The following is a 16,518-nucleotide window of genomic DNA, read 5'->3' as shown; positions in this document are numbered from 1 at the left end:
GGGGGGGGGGGGATCGAGGGAGGGATGGGCGTCGTTTACCTGCTTAACTTATTCAGTACCAGCAATTTTACCCAAACGCTTGAAAAACAACAACAACATACAAACAAACAAAAAAGTACCTGGAAATGAATAACTGGGCTGAAAAGACGTATAAACGCGTACTTGGGATTGAATGCGGAAACGACCAATCACAAAGGTGGAATACAGAGAGAGACACTGGTTAAAAAGGATTAGAGTTCAAATGTGGAACATTTGATTGTATAGCGCGGCGGTTCTCAACCTTTCTTCAGTGGCGTACCCCAGCGTCAAATATTTATATTTAAATATTTGGGTTTAAAACAAAACAAAACAAAACAAAAATACTAAAAAGATGCCATCAGTGTCTGATTTATAAAACTTTAGTCCTTTTCAAACTTCATTTGTCTTGGTTTGGACAAAAAAGTCATCAACCTAAAAAATCCCAAATCATTTGGATCTTAGAAGAAATCTGCTATCAAAAAGAAATAACTATTAATAAATATTTTTCCACCCAAAAAAATCAATGTAAAGTGTCAGAACTGTTCTTAAAAAAATTATAAATAAATATTTGTATGATAGATAGTATGAAGCAAAATAATCTTATTATCTATGTTATTAAATATTTAAAAAAATCAAAAAAAAAACAGCACTTGTTGCTTTTATTCTTGCCCGTGGTTAACCATAATGGGTTTTAGTTATATTTGAAGAAATATCTTGATGAGGGCAAAGGCGCTTCCTGTAAGAGCCGCACCTAATGTTGCGCCCATGAATCCAGTTAAATTAAAAAAAAAGTCACAAAATTGCTGTGCAGGAAAACAAGCCTGCCTTCCTCCTTCCTTTTGCTTACTTGAAATGAAAGGCACCATTTTTTTTTTTTTTCTTCTTTTCTAATCCAGCGCAAAGAGACAGAGCTGACAGGCAGTCAATGCTGGAGGACTGGCAGTTTCGGGGCTCGGCGCACACATGCTCCGCCAAGATAAGTCTCATCTGCATGGACGCCGCGTCTCCGAGACCTCCTCCCCTCCCCTTCCCTCCCCTCCCCTCCACTCGCTCTCTCTTCCCTCTCTCCCCCTCCCTTCTCCGTTCCGGGCTTTCTTTCCTCCCAGGTAACTTTGATCGGATGGCCATATTGAGACAGTCTCATGCTCCGACCGTCTCTGCTGTCCACGCATATTGAGTGATGGACACAAATGAAGACCACTGTAATTTGCAACTGAAAATAAAAGACAATTTTTTTTTTTTTTTTTGCTTAATGGCAGCGGAAAGATGTTTATTTACGCGAGCAGATGCATTTACGCCGTCTGCCAGTCAGGATTTGCATTAATTATGTCATTTGTTCTGTCTGCTTATGAGCTGGAGGAAAAAAAAATAAACATGTGACCGATTGAAACTCTATTACACAGTCAGTATGAAGGAACGAACCAATCGGCTCGCTGTGAAAGAACCCCTGATATAAACTGAGGTTATAGTTTATTCTAATGACACATTGGTTTCATGTATTGAACTATTCTATGCCCCCGAGTACAGTGTGTCTGAGACGGGATTAAATAAAGATACTTCAGGGGCTGCAGGAGAAAAGCATTTCTGCAGGTATAGGTCAATCAAATGGAATGCTTTTCAGCCATTTACCGGGCCTAAACAGGCAAAAAACGGCCTTTATTAGGCACGCGTTTTCCTATTTTTCAAGCTCTAAACAGGCAAGAGTTTTTAGGATTTAAAAAAAAAAAAAAAAAAAAAGAATTAGGGGTACATTAGAATTTAAGCAATGGCTGTTGCGGAGTTTCAGCCGTTTTGCCTGTTTAGACTATCGGCCGAAAGTGGCCGCTGTGCCCACTAAAGGTTTAATGCAGTACATTTTTTTTTCTTTTCAAATTAAGAGGAAATTAATTGGAACACGAAACAAGGTTTTGTTTTGGTTTTTTTTTTGCTTGACTGTTTTTAGCAAAAATGCTCTTTGCTTTCATTTTGTTAAGTGATAAACTGATACGCAATTTCACCTGTGGAAAAAGCCAGAAATAAAGCAGATGATGTAACAGCAGCACTATCTTCTAGAACAGTGGTGTACGTGAAATCATTTGGATTGTTTATTAAAAAAAAAAAGCCATCATCTAACGGAGAGCAAATGTTGGTATAAGGAAGGAGAAAGAAAAAAAACGTAGAGTGACGTGACGGCGTCATGAAAAAAGATTGAAAAAGGCTGTTCATACCGTCGATTGCAGAGAGCAAGACTCGCGAGTGGTCGTAGGCGATGACGTTGGCGTATCGGTTCTTTGGTTTGTTCACCTCCAAGTTGGAGTGCTCCCAGGTGAATTGCTGCCCGGGATCTATGGACTGCAGAGGGAGAACGTTAGTCAGGCGGCGGCAACCAAAATGACCCCCCGCCCCCCCAGCCAACCAGGAAAAAAAAAACAAAGACAGCACAAGGCCCATCCTCGGCTTCCCTATGCTGATATCTGACCTCAAAATGCTTCTTGCTCTACTACTGTTTCTTTTGTTTTTGTTTGATTGCCTACCTTATTATATGCTCGATTATGGAGTCGAACAGAATAAGAATTTCATTGTGTCGTATTTCTACGCATATGACAATAAGACTCCTGAAATGGCTTGTGCCGAGAACGTCCTGAGAATTTTCGAGTAGGGCTCACTCGAAAAAAGACAAAGAAGAAGCGAAACCTTTTGACACTTACTGATGGTATCGTCACATTCCAGATTATTAAAGCAATCCCCCCGCATGTTTGTGGCCCCCTTTTGACAAACTTAAATTTGTCCTGTGAAAGATATTCATCTGTTCAATTTTTATGCAGGAGCTGTAATTACACTGGACAATTATTCCACATCTCTTTTATTCTTTTCATAATACGCTACTTTTCTATTCTTCCTGCACTATGGCACGCCTTATTTGAATCCTCTTTTGCCAAGTTTTGGATGAATTCTTCTTCTTACTGCTATTATTATTATTATTACATGATATTCTTTTTTGTTTTTTCATGGCCCCTCAGGACATTTTCATGATACCTCTTACAATGGTAGACATTAATATTCTGCTTATTTTATGTGCTTTTTGTCCAATACCATAAAACGCCTGTCTAAATAGAAATTGTTACAAAAGCCGTATGGCTTAAAAGACACGCTTTGTCGTAGGGGTCAAATGATACCAAGTCATTAAAATATCTTGTTCATTATGAAAAAAAAGGCGCGTAGTGTCGTATGAGCGCCGTGCCCCCGGCACTGACCGCCATGTTTGAGAAGAGAAGTTGTTGTTTTTGATGTGGTGAGGTGAAAAAATGGCGTAAAGGGGACAAAAAAAGTACTATCAAAAATACTGTCAGAAAGCACACGCGAAAAAAGGCCAAAAATGGCGGAAAGAGGGGACAGCAAAAGTACTATCAGAAAGCACGCGCAAAAAGCCAGAGACCGGGAAGATGTTTGGCGTACGTCTCCGCCGGCCGGCCCCGCCCCTTACGGCCACCCACCTCGTACTCCTGGGAAAACTTGAGGTTGTCGTTGGCTTTCAGGTGCTCCAGATGCTCGGCCAGGTCCATGACGGGGATGGGCGGGTGGCTGGCCATACCTGCCGGCCGGAGGAAATCGCAGGTCAGCGGCGAGCGCGCGCGCGGGCTTTGCCTTTGCCGTTTGGATAACCGAGCGATAAGAACCCAAGCGCAAGCAAACAGATTAGATAAGCGTGAGCGGCGTGGAGGTGGAAGATTTGATCGCGTTAGGCCAGTTTGCGCGCCATGCTTGAATGGAGACGACATGGAGGCCGACGGGAAGTCTCCCTACGGGGAGGCGGGCCTTGTTCATTCCAAAGCCGAGGTCGGGAGGTTAGCATGAGAAGGAAGAGGTGTTAAGAGCCGGAGATCTGCTTCCGAGGGATGATTGATGTTCCCCGCCTGTCATTTTCCCCGCCTCCCGCCGTGACGCGGCGCTAACGCCGAAGCGGATCGGATGGGGATAGGAGGCGAGGCGGGAAAGAACGGGGAGGAACGGGGAATATCATTCATGGGAAATGTGTAATTGAGGCCAACTAACTTGACAAATGGAGGCTACTCGGGTGACCGGACGAGCGCGTACCTGTGGAGGAAATGGTCGTTAAATAGCGCCGAGTGAAGGGTGCGCGGCCCCGTTTGCGCCAAGCAGCGGGAAGAAAAAGGAGAATTTTGCGCAGCGCGTACGCGCTTTGATCCATCGAACCCAATCGCACCGCTTGGTGGAAACGCGGCGTCGTGAATTGCGTGGCGCTCCGTGGGTTAATCGTTAGTCACGTCATGCCAGGTGCTGGGCTAGGCCTTCGGCATAAGCAGTCACTCACGCGGCAGCACAAATCAGACGGGACCTCAAACGTTTGCCAAGATTGGCGGTTTAAACCTCTGGACCAGGGTCCAGGGTCCAGGGTCCAGGGTCCAGATCCCAGGTCTCAAGGTCCAGGGGTAAGGTCTGGACCACCACATGGTTTCAAGTGGTCCACTCAGAAAATAAAGTCGCACATTTTTCAGAGTGTAAGCCGCACCTTTTTTCTCACCATTTGAGCCCTGCGGCTTATGGTTTTTTCCTGACTTTTTTTTGCTAGGACAATCCGCCGGTAAAGCAAACGTGTATATCTGGAACAACTATGATATAGCACTGAAAAGATGTGAATCTGAAACTGAAAAATGTACTCAAAAAGATATTTAAAAATATATGATTAAAGATATAAACCAATAAATATAAATTGTGTCATATCTTGTCTAAGTTTGTGTTGTCTACATTTGATATATTTGATTGTATATCTGTAATTCTGTGCTATGTGTTTAAAAGATCAAATAAAATAATCAATTAAACAAAGGAAGACAGAGGAAGAGGCTATGAAAATGTTGATTTTGAGTTTGAACTGCTATTTAATTCTGCGGTATTCTGTCGCTGTTGAGTTGAAAATATCCATCCGTCCAGTTTATATAAATATGTTGGTGCCAAACATGCAAAGATGTTCAAGCTGTTGAAGTTAAGATGTTGCTGTAAGCAGGCAATAAAAGTTTTCAATAAAATACGTCATATATCATTTTTCTGCGGAAATATTGTTGTTGGTTTATAATACGGAAAATGTGGTATAAATGCACTTATCCGCATTTACAAGTATTGTATTTCACTCATCCTGTCATTCAGAACTGTCATTGTTGAGTAAAGCTTTTCGACTGACAAACTCAACACCAATAGCTCAATACCAATCCGTTTGAAACATTGTCAGAATAGTCAGAATTTTTATAGTTTTAATATTACGAGGGGCACGCATCATGCATACACATGCGACAAGACTCTCTGAACTGTCCATGAACAAACCCTTTTGGGAATATTATTTACCTTAATACGCTCAAGATATTGCACTATGACAATAATTGTTTGAGACCATTTAGGTAGGGGCCAATGGAACAGAGTGAAATTGTCGGTTTTTTGTCCTTTTTTGTTGTACGTAGTGAAACCACGCATTGACAATCTGAAGTTGTTTTTCTACAATTTTTTTAAGTCATATTTCTAGTAAGCACGACGTGTGGGGAAACGCAAAACAGAGCAGCAGTTCCGTTCCCTTTCAGTCTGTATGTCCCGCTTTGAAACTGCGAATCTGATAGAAAATCCGACGGAAAACCAACCGACACCGCTTCACCGTTTTCCACCTTTGTGTTTTCGACGCGGTCCTTTCCCAACGGCCCGACCCCAATCACTACTTTCCCTTTCCTTTCAACAAAGAAGGGCAAATATCTGACAAGGAACAACATTGATCCGCGCGTGAACTTTGTTTCATCGTTTACTCCGAAAGACCAAAGTTTGGGCCGGAACTTTCTCGACCTTGACGCGCCGACATTGGAATGCAAGGCGATGAGGCTCATCCACTCTTCCCACAACGGGGACTCGAAAAGTGCACTCCAGCCCCTGGCCAATGTTGTGTGACACGAGCGCCGGCGCTCGCTCGCTCGCTCTCTCGCTCGCTCCTCGACTTCATTGGAGTCGCCGGCGCAAGTGGGCATTAGCTAATGGAAGCGGGGCCTCATTTTCCCATCCGCTCTCACATCTCTGGCAAAGGGTGTTTCTATCGCAGCTTGCTACTTAAAATCCATTTCCACCGGCGGGCCACAATGAAAGCGCCATTTCCGTGGGTCGCTCAAGCATCCTTAAGATGAAAACGTCCAACGAGGGGTGGCGGGAAGGCGCGGCGGGGAACGAGGTGGTCTCGTATTGTCGGGGCCGCCGCCATCTAAGTACGTACCGTACTTGAAAGACGGCGAGGAAATCTGTTTTGTCCAGAAGGAGACGGGTGGACGGGATCACTCGGAGGCAAAAGAAAAAAAAAAGCGCCACATCCGGTAATGGTCTGCAAAGAACTTTCATAAATATGCGTCGCATTTTTTTCTCCCCAAAATGAGCCTGCGGGGATAATTCATCATCCTTTCACGCAAGCCGATGTGGAAGATGGCGCTTTGATAAAGCAACATTATTGGCTGCGGCTCATATGTCCCGAAGCAGCCGGTGCCAGGAAAAGTCTTCGCCATTGATAAATGGACGCCGGATGCTTCCGTGCGCCGGCCAAAACGCCGTGGCGGCAACGGCGCCAATGCGCCTGATTTGCATTCACCCTAAATTGGTTCGCCAAAGTTGAATATGCCGCACGGCGCTATTTTGAGATGGATGGGCCGGGCGGGTGCGGAGGACAACGGCTGGCGCCAAACTGTCACGCCGCCAGTTGTCGTATTCCTTCCGGGAATGACCCCCGCCCCGCCTCCGGCACCCTTCCAATCGCGGCCAATAACCCTTTCCAAATTTGAATATTGGCAAAAATCCAGATTTTTGGGCCATGCAAACTCGCAAAACCTGAATAAGAGCCCTGCGGTACCCCTTTTCTAGCCAGAGAATCTGTTGCGTAAACCAGAGAAAAAAACAAGACCGCATAGGCGGGATGGCAGATGACTTAGGCGAGGTTCAGACTGCAGGGCTTAATGCTCAATTCCCATTTTTCTGCGGAATCGGATTTTTTGGGGTTCAAGTTTCCAAATAAATGCGACCTGTACGTGACCTGTGTTTGAACGCTAAACGGCCCCAAACTGTCCCGCGTGCCCGTTGAGGACATCGTGACGTCACACGCGCCGGCTGTGCTTCTTAACCTTAGAGTTAACCTTGGAGATGTTGAAATGGCCGCCGTGATACAGGAGGCAGAATACTTTCAATCCGTCAAATTTAAAGAAAAAATGACACCGAGAAGGCGAAGGCTGAGTTTTTTTTTGTTTTTGCATTTCCTGCAGTACAAACAAGTGAGCGAGCGAGCGAGCGAGCGAGAGAGTTTTTCTCCCATCCTGCTCCTGCCTTTTTGAGTGCAGAATTGTGTCGCTTGTTGAATGAATGCGACAAAAGATGGCAATTGTATCTGATTTAGTATTGCATACCCAAGCGGCCTGTGTGGCATTTGCAAAAATCGAATCCGGATTGGTCACACTACCATGAAGATATTTGTCAATTTGTCTGTATTTGGGACACGCAGCATCCACTTCAACCTGCGGGCCTGGAAGGGGGCTCCTCCCGCCTGCGGTCCCTTCTGAAGGTTTCTGATTTTCCCCAAATTGGGGATTTTGAGTTTTTGCTTCCCCTTCTGGGAGCTTTGACAGGGGATGCTGTTGTGTACCTACACCCAAAAGATGTCTCAAAAGAAGCCTTTTCATCTGTGGAGCCCTTTGAGACTTGGCTGATTCAGGGCTATACAAATCAAATCTGATTGATCGATTGATTGATTGAAGACATCAGATCCAAATCGGACGGGGGCAAAATAATCGGAATGGGGTCACTTCAGGCCGCATCGTGAACCTAGCCTTCGTCGATTCCGCGTCATCGTAATATTCTCGAGCGATTTGAGGAGAAAATCCGGAGACGGACGCCGCCGATATTCCTTTCTTTTGGAATACGCGGCGGGTGCTGGCGGCTGGATGGGACGAGGACTCACCGGGCGTCTGAAAGTTGAGGCGGCGAAGCTCCACGGGGTCGGTGGGGTGATGCAAGGGCATCTCCTTGCTGTTGGGAAGGCTACCTTTCCTCGCTTCCGATTCTGCCCTTTTCCTGCAGTGGGAAACGGTCCGTTCGGATTAAGGCAGCGGCAAGAAAAAAAGAGCTCCAGAAGTAGTGAGGGTCGACCGTGTCGAGAATATCGTCGCGAGGGCCACCGGGGGAGTCGCATAGTGCAAACTGCGAAGAACTATTTTGATGTAGCTCGGTACTTAATTCTGAGCCTGCTATTTGTTTACTGCTTTTTCAAGGGCAAGCAAGTTTAGATTTGCTTCTTTGGCTTTCTTACCTGTCAGGTTTGCTGTTCCGTCGGTCAGCAAAAAGAGAAATAGCGAAACAGACGTTAGCCGGTAAAAGCTCTGACTCCGTAAAGTGAGATACACAGCAAAAAAAAAAAAAAAAAAGTGATACCAATCATATCTGAGTCTTATTGGCGACGAATGTCTTCAGAGATACCGCTGGGATGCGCAGCCGCAGGCTCCGTTTCAAACAACACGGAGGAGAGTGCCAGGTGCAGCCAGATTCCAACATTGGCGCGTTTTTCAACTGATTGCTTCTTGTTCAAGCATAAAAGTCATCTCCTGGCTTCTAATTGCAAGCTTTGTCTCGCTGCAACTCATCAGGATGCGCTCGGGTCGTGACACCGTGTAAATTCATATTTCTCCAAATGTACTGAAATGAGTCACGTGACTTGAGTCTGACATGCCAATTTAGGGACATCGACTGGATAAGTTTGGTTTACTTTTTTCATTCAAGAGTTTTTTAAAGTCAGTGTAACCCAATGCTTCTCAAATGGGGGGGGGGGGGGGGGGCTTTGTTTTTGTCATGTTTTCTTTAGTTTAAGGGTTAGGGTTAGGGTTAGGGTTGGATGCACTTGGGTATTTTTTCAGTTTAAGAATAAGCTGTAACCTGTATAGATTTATATTGCTTTTTTTCTTTTGTTAGGGTTAAAAAGGATACAGGTTCAGGTATACTTATATAATTTTGATGTACAATAATCTTATTTATAGTCAGTGCATTGAGTTTGGGGGGCGGGGTTATTTCCTAAGGGGGGCTTGGCAAAATATGACGAGATGCACTGGTGTAACCCACTTCGAGATCATTAAAATGTGATTTAAGGATTATGCATTTGATAAAACTGTGTAGCCGTCCAAAATTTTGGCCAAAGTCAACAAACTTTCTGGGTTGCTGCGAAAGGGTCGCTTTACATGAGACGACCACAAAAAATGGGTCGTTTTCTACAAAACGATCCCGAGTCTCAAAACAACCGAGATATTGTCTCGGTCGTTAAACCTAATTGTTTTTCGAGTGTGCAAGTTGATTCCATTTCTGGTGCTGTCATCCAGAATGTTCATACTGTTACTTTACTGTATATACCAGAACCAGTTAGTGCCAAAACAGACCAGCTTTTTGGGTTATGCATTTAATGCATCAAATGAATAAACCATAAAACAAGCCCATTTTCCAGTTTGTTTTATTGGGTTATTTTTTTATGGGTCAAATTTAACTCAGATTGAATTAAAAAAGAGACTCACAATTTACTGTACAACTTTTATGGATGAAAAATGGATTGGGCTAAATATGTATTTATTTAAATAGCCCCCAGTTTGGGGCTATTTTGGACCCAACAGACGTACTGCGTATTACTGCCTAAAATGACGTAAACGCCGCTCGTGTGAGTGTTGCGCGGTCGCACGGCAGCACAAACCTCTTGTACAGGAGGATGGCGATGACGATGCAAATGATGAAGACCACGGCCAGGACGGGCCCCACCACCCAGATGAGACCCTCCTCCTCGTCGATGATGGGCTGGGGGTCGATGTCGGCCGAAACCACCGGGTCGGAGTACGGGCTGGTGGCGTACATGATCTAAAGAGGTGGCACGGTGCAATTTGTCGTATTTCGAAACACAATCCAGTTTGAAGAATGACCATCCTGAATTCCAACAAGTCAGAAAGGACGATGAGCAAGAATGACGAATAAAAAGATGCGGAAAAGTCATCTTTTCTTTCTCAACAATTAACATTTCCAGGAAGACGTACATACTGTATACATTTTCTAAAAACACCATTTTTGTTTGGTATTATAATTTTATCGTTATAATATTTTGTAAAGGTAATGATCAAATACATGTTTTATATTTTCATGTATTATTTTATGTATTATTTGTATTTGGTGAAACAAATGCCAGAAAAACCCCAAATACGGACATAGTTTAGATCTGCTCACACCAGGGCTTAATTTTTTGTAGATATGGAATAAAACCCAAGACGAACGAAGTACCTCAATGATATTCAAATATTGACAGTCGGTATTTGTGGCTGAAAAAACACAAGAATTGAGCAGTTTTGTGTTGCCATTGAATGCTCAATTTGAGGCACGGGGGGGGGGGGTAACTGCATGTGGGTTTTTTGCGAGGTTGTTTGGTTAGAATTTTTTTTTTTGTACATGCACTGAGAACTGCATTATAAAAAATTAAAATAACCTCCTGAGACCTAGCTTAGTCATTTGTGCCCACTGTTCGCATCCATTTTGTCTCAGCAAGACAGCAACAATAATTACGTCTCAACATCGGAACTGCTGGGACGACCTCTATAAAAGCTCGAGATCAAAAACAAATGTCCACCACAGTGGAGACATAAATAGCAAAGCAAATAATTTGCCCGTTATCAACTCATTCACTGTCCGGAAGAAAATGAATCTTTGACGTCTATAGCCGTCAACGGCAGTGAATGGGTTCACGTTTGCTAACCACTAGCACGGTTAACTCATTCACTCCCAGGTCAGGAAAAAAAATCTTTGACGTCTTTGGCCGTCAGCGGCAGTGAATGATTTCAAACAATTTTTTGCTTCCATGCATCTGCTTATAAATTGCACAGCCCTTTAGCATTTCAATTCCCCATCATAACAAAGGCGGCACGATTATTTCTGTGCAAAAATTTCCAAAAATGACCAATCATAATTATCTCCACCGCTTGATTGAGTTATTTCATATTCCAGGGGGAGATTAAAAAAAAAGTGGGTAGAAAATACACGCTCAAGTGAGCAAATTAGAGATCTTTTCCGCACGAGTCGTTATCATTTTACCTGCATTCAAGGTGAGGGAAGAAGTGTAAGAGGCAGGAAGTATACACACCCCTCAAGCTCATCCCATCCATCATCTTGCCTACTTAATCAAGCCGCTTTCATTTACATACACACACCCTGGCGCTGGCGCTCGGGCTGCAGCCGAGGAGATAAGGCAGACGGGACGCAATTAAAGAGACGCCCCGTTATCGAGGTGGTCTTGTAATCAGCTCCGGTCTTAAGGGAGCTTCTCGCCCCAGGGCTTCTCAACTTTTGCAAATCTGAGACCGGCTCAAATGAACACATCTAACCGGGAGCAAAGCATCGGGTACGGAACATTAAGACCGCCCGCTTCGCTCGCTCGTTCGTCTTTCAAAAGAAACGCTCAAAGATATCGGGACCGCCGGCTCAGCCGTGACCCTAATGATGCTTAAAAAAGGAAATCCGCTTCACAAAAACACATATTAACCATTTGGGTGACTTTGCCCTGGACACTTGTTTCTCGGCAGGTTTCACCGCTTTCGGCGCAGGGGGTCCTCGGGTTACGACGGCCTCGATTTACTGCGTTTCGACGTTACAAAACGCGCGCACGAAACGACTGGCCGTCACCATGGAAGTCAAATCGGATATTACTGAGCGCTCTAAAAACGGCGAAACGTCAACGAACAAGTTGTAGCGCTCGAGAGAGACCGTTGGAGTTCTATGTCCCGTTTTGGGGTTTTGTTGATGTTATAAAAGTGACGGTTGAGATGGAGCCTGGCTCCCCGGCACGTCCGCGCGGCTTGGAACAGAATATCGCGCGCGCCATTTCCGGCTGCACGGCCCTTCAAAACAAGAGTTCTCTATAAAATAAAATGCGGCGCAAGAACAAAATGTATCCGACGAAACGGGGACGAAAACTGGCAGTACAATACAGTACACTACGTACAGAGTAATCGACTTATTTATTATTTTTCAGTTATTATTTGTGGGCGACATGGCTGGGTGGTAGAGTGGTCGTCCGCCAGCCGAAAGGCCGCGGGTTCGATCCCCCGACCATCAAGACCATGTCAAAGTGTACTTGAGCAAGACACTGAACTCCCAGTTGCTCCTGATGCTGCGGCATCAGTAGCTAAACGACTAGTTAGTGTCAAGCGTTTTGAGCACCTAAGGTAGGTAAACGCTGTATAAGTGCAAGCCCATTTACCATTATTTGTAAGGTGTTACGACTTAGACCCAAATTCGGGTTACGCCGCGCCTTAAGAACGGAAGCGCGTCGTATGTCGAGGACCCCCTGGAAATGAAAACCATTTTCAAATAGGCCATTTATTGAAGGTGCCGCTTGTAATCCAGTGCACCTAAAAGTGCGGAAAATACGGTCCCGCGATGAAAATGATATATAGTGGCTCCTTCGCAGTCTTTTACGCGTATTTGTGCAAGATTTTCACCCCGTATGCCTTTTCAGTTAAGGTTTAGAGCGGGGCCCGTTGTCAACGACAATGACTTTGTTTCACTGTTGTAAAGGCGTAAAAAGATAAGGGCTCACATTGTCGGATATCTCCAGCGCGGCGAGCACGAAGAAGACGTACTCCTGTCCGTTTTGCAGTCGCTTGTTTTCAAAGTCGCCGTAGAACTTGCCGTCCCCGAGCGTGAAGTCTTTGGGCAGGTCCGGGAAGTAGGCGGCGATGTAGGCCTTGGGCTCCGCCTGCCTGCGCAGCCTCAGGCCTCTGCTGGTGCGGTTTATCTCCTTCAGCAGCTACAGTGTGTGTGGGAGCAAAAGCGCCGCGTGATAAGATGTGGGAAGGCGCTGCGGCAAACACATGAAAACCACAACAAACCCTATCTGCCTGTCAAGATTTCATTTTTTTTCCCCACACTTTCTTGTGCACAAGCTGAAAACGCCGATAGCGGAAGGCAAAGCATTGACAGATCTGACTTATCTCTTCTTTTGCCAGGAAAAATAGGAAAATGAAGCGGGGTAACGGCATCGGCGCGGACTACGTCCATTTATATTGCAATTATGTCTGGAAATTAAAAAAAAACATCGAAATGACCAACAGTTTGTTAAGTTTGAAAAAAAAAGGTATGAGCATGTATACAACGTATTTGCGTAGCAAAAAAAAAAGGACAGATTACAATGCATTTGTTGCGGGGCGTACTTGTAAATTTAAAAACAAAAACAAGAAAATCTTTTAAAGAATAACAACATAGAGAATATATATATATATATATTCCTTGTAAGCCTTGTAAAGCTATTTCTCATCCAGAGTAATGTTATTCAAACACGGACGTGGAAAAATTGGTCTGCTTTGAGTTATACGGTTAGAAGTCAACCCCCCCAATACAACGTATATATTCACACAAACACGCACACCTGGGATTCTTAAAAAAAAACAAAAAACGTATAAATAGCTTTTTGGGATGGACTGAAGTTAAGACCATCTAATCTTGGAAGCGGAACATTTGACGGGCACCGTATACAAATGAAAAGAAATGAAAGGTATGCATCGAGTTTTGCTAAAGTCCATTTGCAGTAGGAATTCTAATTACGCTAATCACGCCCGTCAAGCCGTTCCAGATTCGCGTCGGCGACCGGTGAGCGCGGATCATCGGCGCGCACGCGTGTGAACAATGCGAGCGCCCGTCATTCACATTATGCGCGCGCGTTTGTGTTTTGCTCTGTTTTGGCTGCGGGGCTGTTGGTGCCGCCCGATAATGTCTTCAATCATCTCTGCTGTCAACAGCGACGGAATCTAGTTGCCCTTGGGAAAAGTTGTGAAAAGGTGAGTGCCAGTATTGACAAACAAATAAATTCTGACAGCGCGGCGACTTTTTTGGGCAATCGGTCAAGGCTCCAGACACGGGGGCCCCGAGGCTGGAGCTGTAAAAGCCAATGCCAGATGGAAGGCGGCGCGCGAGCTCGCTTTCAGCCTTCCCGCCGCATGATATATCCTCCCGCCGCAGCGAATATACGAGGCACGGCTTTGGAGTCTTGTAGCCGAGCTCTCCAAGTGACGAGGTGGGCTAAATATAAAAGTTAGCCGGCGCTTTGCCGGCTCTTGAGGTAATTGCCACGGCGGCGAAGAGGACGAGGGTGGAATGGGCTTTTCTAGTGCACTTCCGCGGCTACTCGATGGCCTTGTTTGCATGGGCACGTGGGATGGGGATGGGACAGGCCGCAAATCCCACGAGATGAGATGTCTGACGAGCCCACAGGAATGAGACGTTTGCAAAATTTTCAATATGCCGTGTTCCCCGCACTATGAGGTGCGCCGGACTATAAAACGCCTATTCAGTGAATGGCCTCTTTTCAAAGTCTTTTCGTATATGAGGTGCACCGCAAAGTAAGGCGTATAGAATAGAAGCCACAGTAGTGGCCGGGGTTTCATTATGCGTCCGCTAGATGGACCCGCGCTAAAGAGAATGTCGACTAAACAACAAATTATTCAAACTTTATTAATAGACAATCGGAAATTAGGAACAAAGATGATTTATTTTGAAGTAAACACCACGTTTGGCGGCGTTTTACTGTCATGCAGAGCATTTACAGGCAAGCGCATTTTCCTGTGTACCCCGCATCAAGAACAACAGCCAAAAGATGAGGTCAAAGTCGCCTACCTCCTCTAAATTCATCTCGTCGGGATTGTCCCAGGGTTTGACGAACTTGCCGCCGCGCTGCTTCTTCAGGGGAACCACCACGATGTAATAAGCACTGAAAATGACCAGAAAAATCAGTCAGGTCACCCCGGAAAAGTTCACATATGTTGGGAAACCAGTAGGACTAACTCATGCGCGACGGTCGGTGGCTATAGACATCAAATATCATTTTTAACCGGAAAAGCTTCAATCATTCACAACCGTTGACGTCTACAGACGTCAAGATGTAGTTTCAGTTCGTTTTCATTCACATTTTATTTTGTTAACATCTTTTCAAGTTTTAGGAATTTTGTCAGGTTTTTGGATACTCGACGTAAATTTTGTTTTTATCTCAGGACAAATAGATGGTTAACGATGGTGTGTATCGCATAACTCACGAGTCAAAGCATTCATTTTGGAAAAAAAATTGGACAAGAATGTATTTTCGACATCTATAACCGTCGCTGGAAGTGAATAGTTTGGCATAGCTACAGCATTTTTGGGCAGTTTTGTCCATTCCTATTTGCACTTTTAAAACTCATCACAGGGCTGTAGCGTTTAGAACTTTTAAGGAAAAAAAAAAGAACTGAAAAAATGCAGAAGCAGAAATGCTTTCTGGATTTCCAAACATTTCCAAACAAGCGGCGGTATCCGCTAGATTGGGTGTAATCAGAAAAAGGGCAACACGGGTTTGAGGTGACAACGGGATATGCCGTCGCGCCGGCCTCCAAGTCAAGCCTCCCGGCTTTGAACGGCAATAAGAGACTTTGCGAGGCTTAGGGCCTCCTAACGACTCGGCTTATGTGGCTCGGGAACCCAGAAAAAACATAAATCCGTACTCACCGCACTTTTTCCGACGTCTGCACCGAAGGGAGTTCCACCGTCACCATGCCGTCCGAGTTGGTCTTGCCGATGGGGTAGGGCTTGGTGCGGAGGATGTCCGGCGCCGTCATGGTGGCCACGCGGTGCTGCAGACCGCCGGCACTGTTGCCGCGGTTGGTCAACAGGAAAGAGTACTGCGTCTCCGGCTGAAGCCCCGTGATCAGTTTCTGGGTCAGCTTGCCGTCCACCTCGACGCTTTGCCCGTCATCGTACAGGATCTGATGCGCGGAAGGGAATTCCTCATGATGATCGTACCACACATTTTCAAGGACGGGCGACCATATTTTTCAGATTATAAAGTGCATTCTCATTGAAGAGGTCTGTTTTTGAAAATTCCCATATCAGGGGTGTACAAGGCGCATTGATATGCAAAAGGAAAACAGAACACGACAACAAATGTCAAAATTGACTCAATTTAATTTTCAACCGATTTCAATTCAACATTCATACGTAACTAATCGTCTCAGTTTTGACTCCCAAAAGTCTCGGCCTCGTCTCTGTCTCGACTTCCAAAGGCCCCTTCCGAAAGCCTCCCTTGTCTTGATAGCGTCCCGGCCTCGGTCGACGCGGCCTTAAGAATACTATAGAGCACATCCCTCGGTTTACCGGAAGAGGCGACTCACCGTGAAAGGTTGAGCGGCGTTGTAGGTCTCGGGGATCTCCCACGTCAGCAACACGGACGTCTTCATGGCAGCGCTCACGTGGAAATTTTTTGCAAACACTGCTAAAAGAAAGGGGGGGCGGGTGGTTTAGACACGGCTCATCCCCTAGCTGCTAGCTGCTACGACTTACCTTCACAACACCCCCAAAAGCAGACTACCGTACCCTCAACACTGTCCTCTTACCTTAACACCGACTTTAACATGTACATGACTGACTTCAAGACACAAACACATGGAAGGTAATAAATAGCTCAAA

At 45.2% G+C, this 16,518-nt stretch overlaps 1 protein-coding gene across 37 annotated transcripts in view; it reads right to left on the bottom strand.

Moving 5' to 3' along the window:
- ptprda (protein tyrosine phosphatase receptor type Da) overlaps positions 1 to 16,518 on the bottom strand; it is a 292,760-nt gene that overhangs the window by 16,629 nt on the left and 259,613 nt on the right. For 15 of the 37 annotated variants that reach the window (XM_088424682.1, XM_088424666.1, XM_088424683.1 and 12 more), the window contains 10 exons: positions 16,224 to 16,324; positions 15,562 to 15,818; positions 14,701 to 14,794; positions 12,629 to 12,838; positions 9,746 to 9,906; positions 8,327 to 8,338; positions 7,979 to 8,091; positions 4,051 to 4,092; positions 3,492 to 3,589; positions 2,226 to 2,349 (listed from right to left, as the gene is read on the bottom strand). In XM_088424682.1, coding sequence (XP_088280808.1) covers positions 2,226 to 2,349; positions 3,492 to 3,589; positions 4,051 to 4,092; positions 7,979 to 8,091; positions 8,327 to 8,338; positions 9,746 to 9,906; positions 12,629 to 12,838; positions 14,701 to 14,794; positions 15,562 to 15,818; positions 16,224 to 16,324 — 1,212 coding nt within the window. The remainder of the gene's footprint in view (positions 1 to 2,225; positions 2,350 to 3,491; positions 3,590 to 4,050; positions 4,093 to 7,978; positions 8,092 to 8,326; positions 8,339 to 9,745; positions 9,907 to 12,628; positions 12,839 to 14,700; positions 14,795 to 15,561; positions 15,819 to 16,223; positions 16,325 to 16,518) is intronic. The other 22 variants (XM_088424606.1, XM_088424688.1, XM_088424614.1 and 19 more) reach the window with 7 other exon arrangements.

Source organism: Hippichthys cyanospilos, chromosome 1, assembly GCF_059441005.1.
Source record: "Hippichthys cyanospilos isolate Australia breed blue-spotted pipefish chromosome 1, RoL_Hcya_1.0, whole genome shotgun sequence".
NCBI classification, from domain to species: Eukaryota; Metazoa; Chordata; class Actinopteri; order Syngnathiformes; family Syngnathidae; genus Hippichthys; species Hippichthys cyanospilos.
Note: the sequence above shows the minus strand (reverse complement) of the source record. Positions and strands in the feature narration are given on the sequence as shown.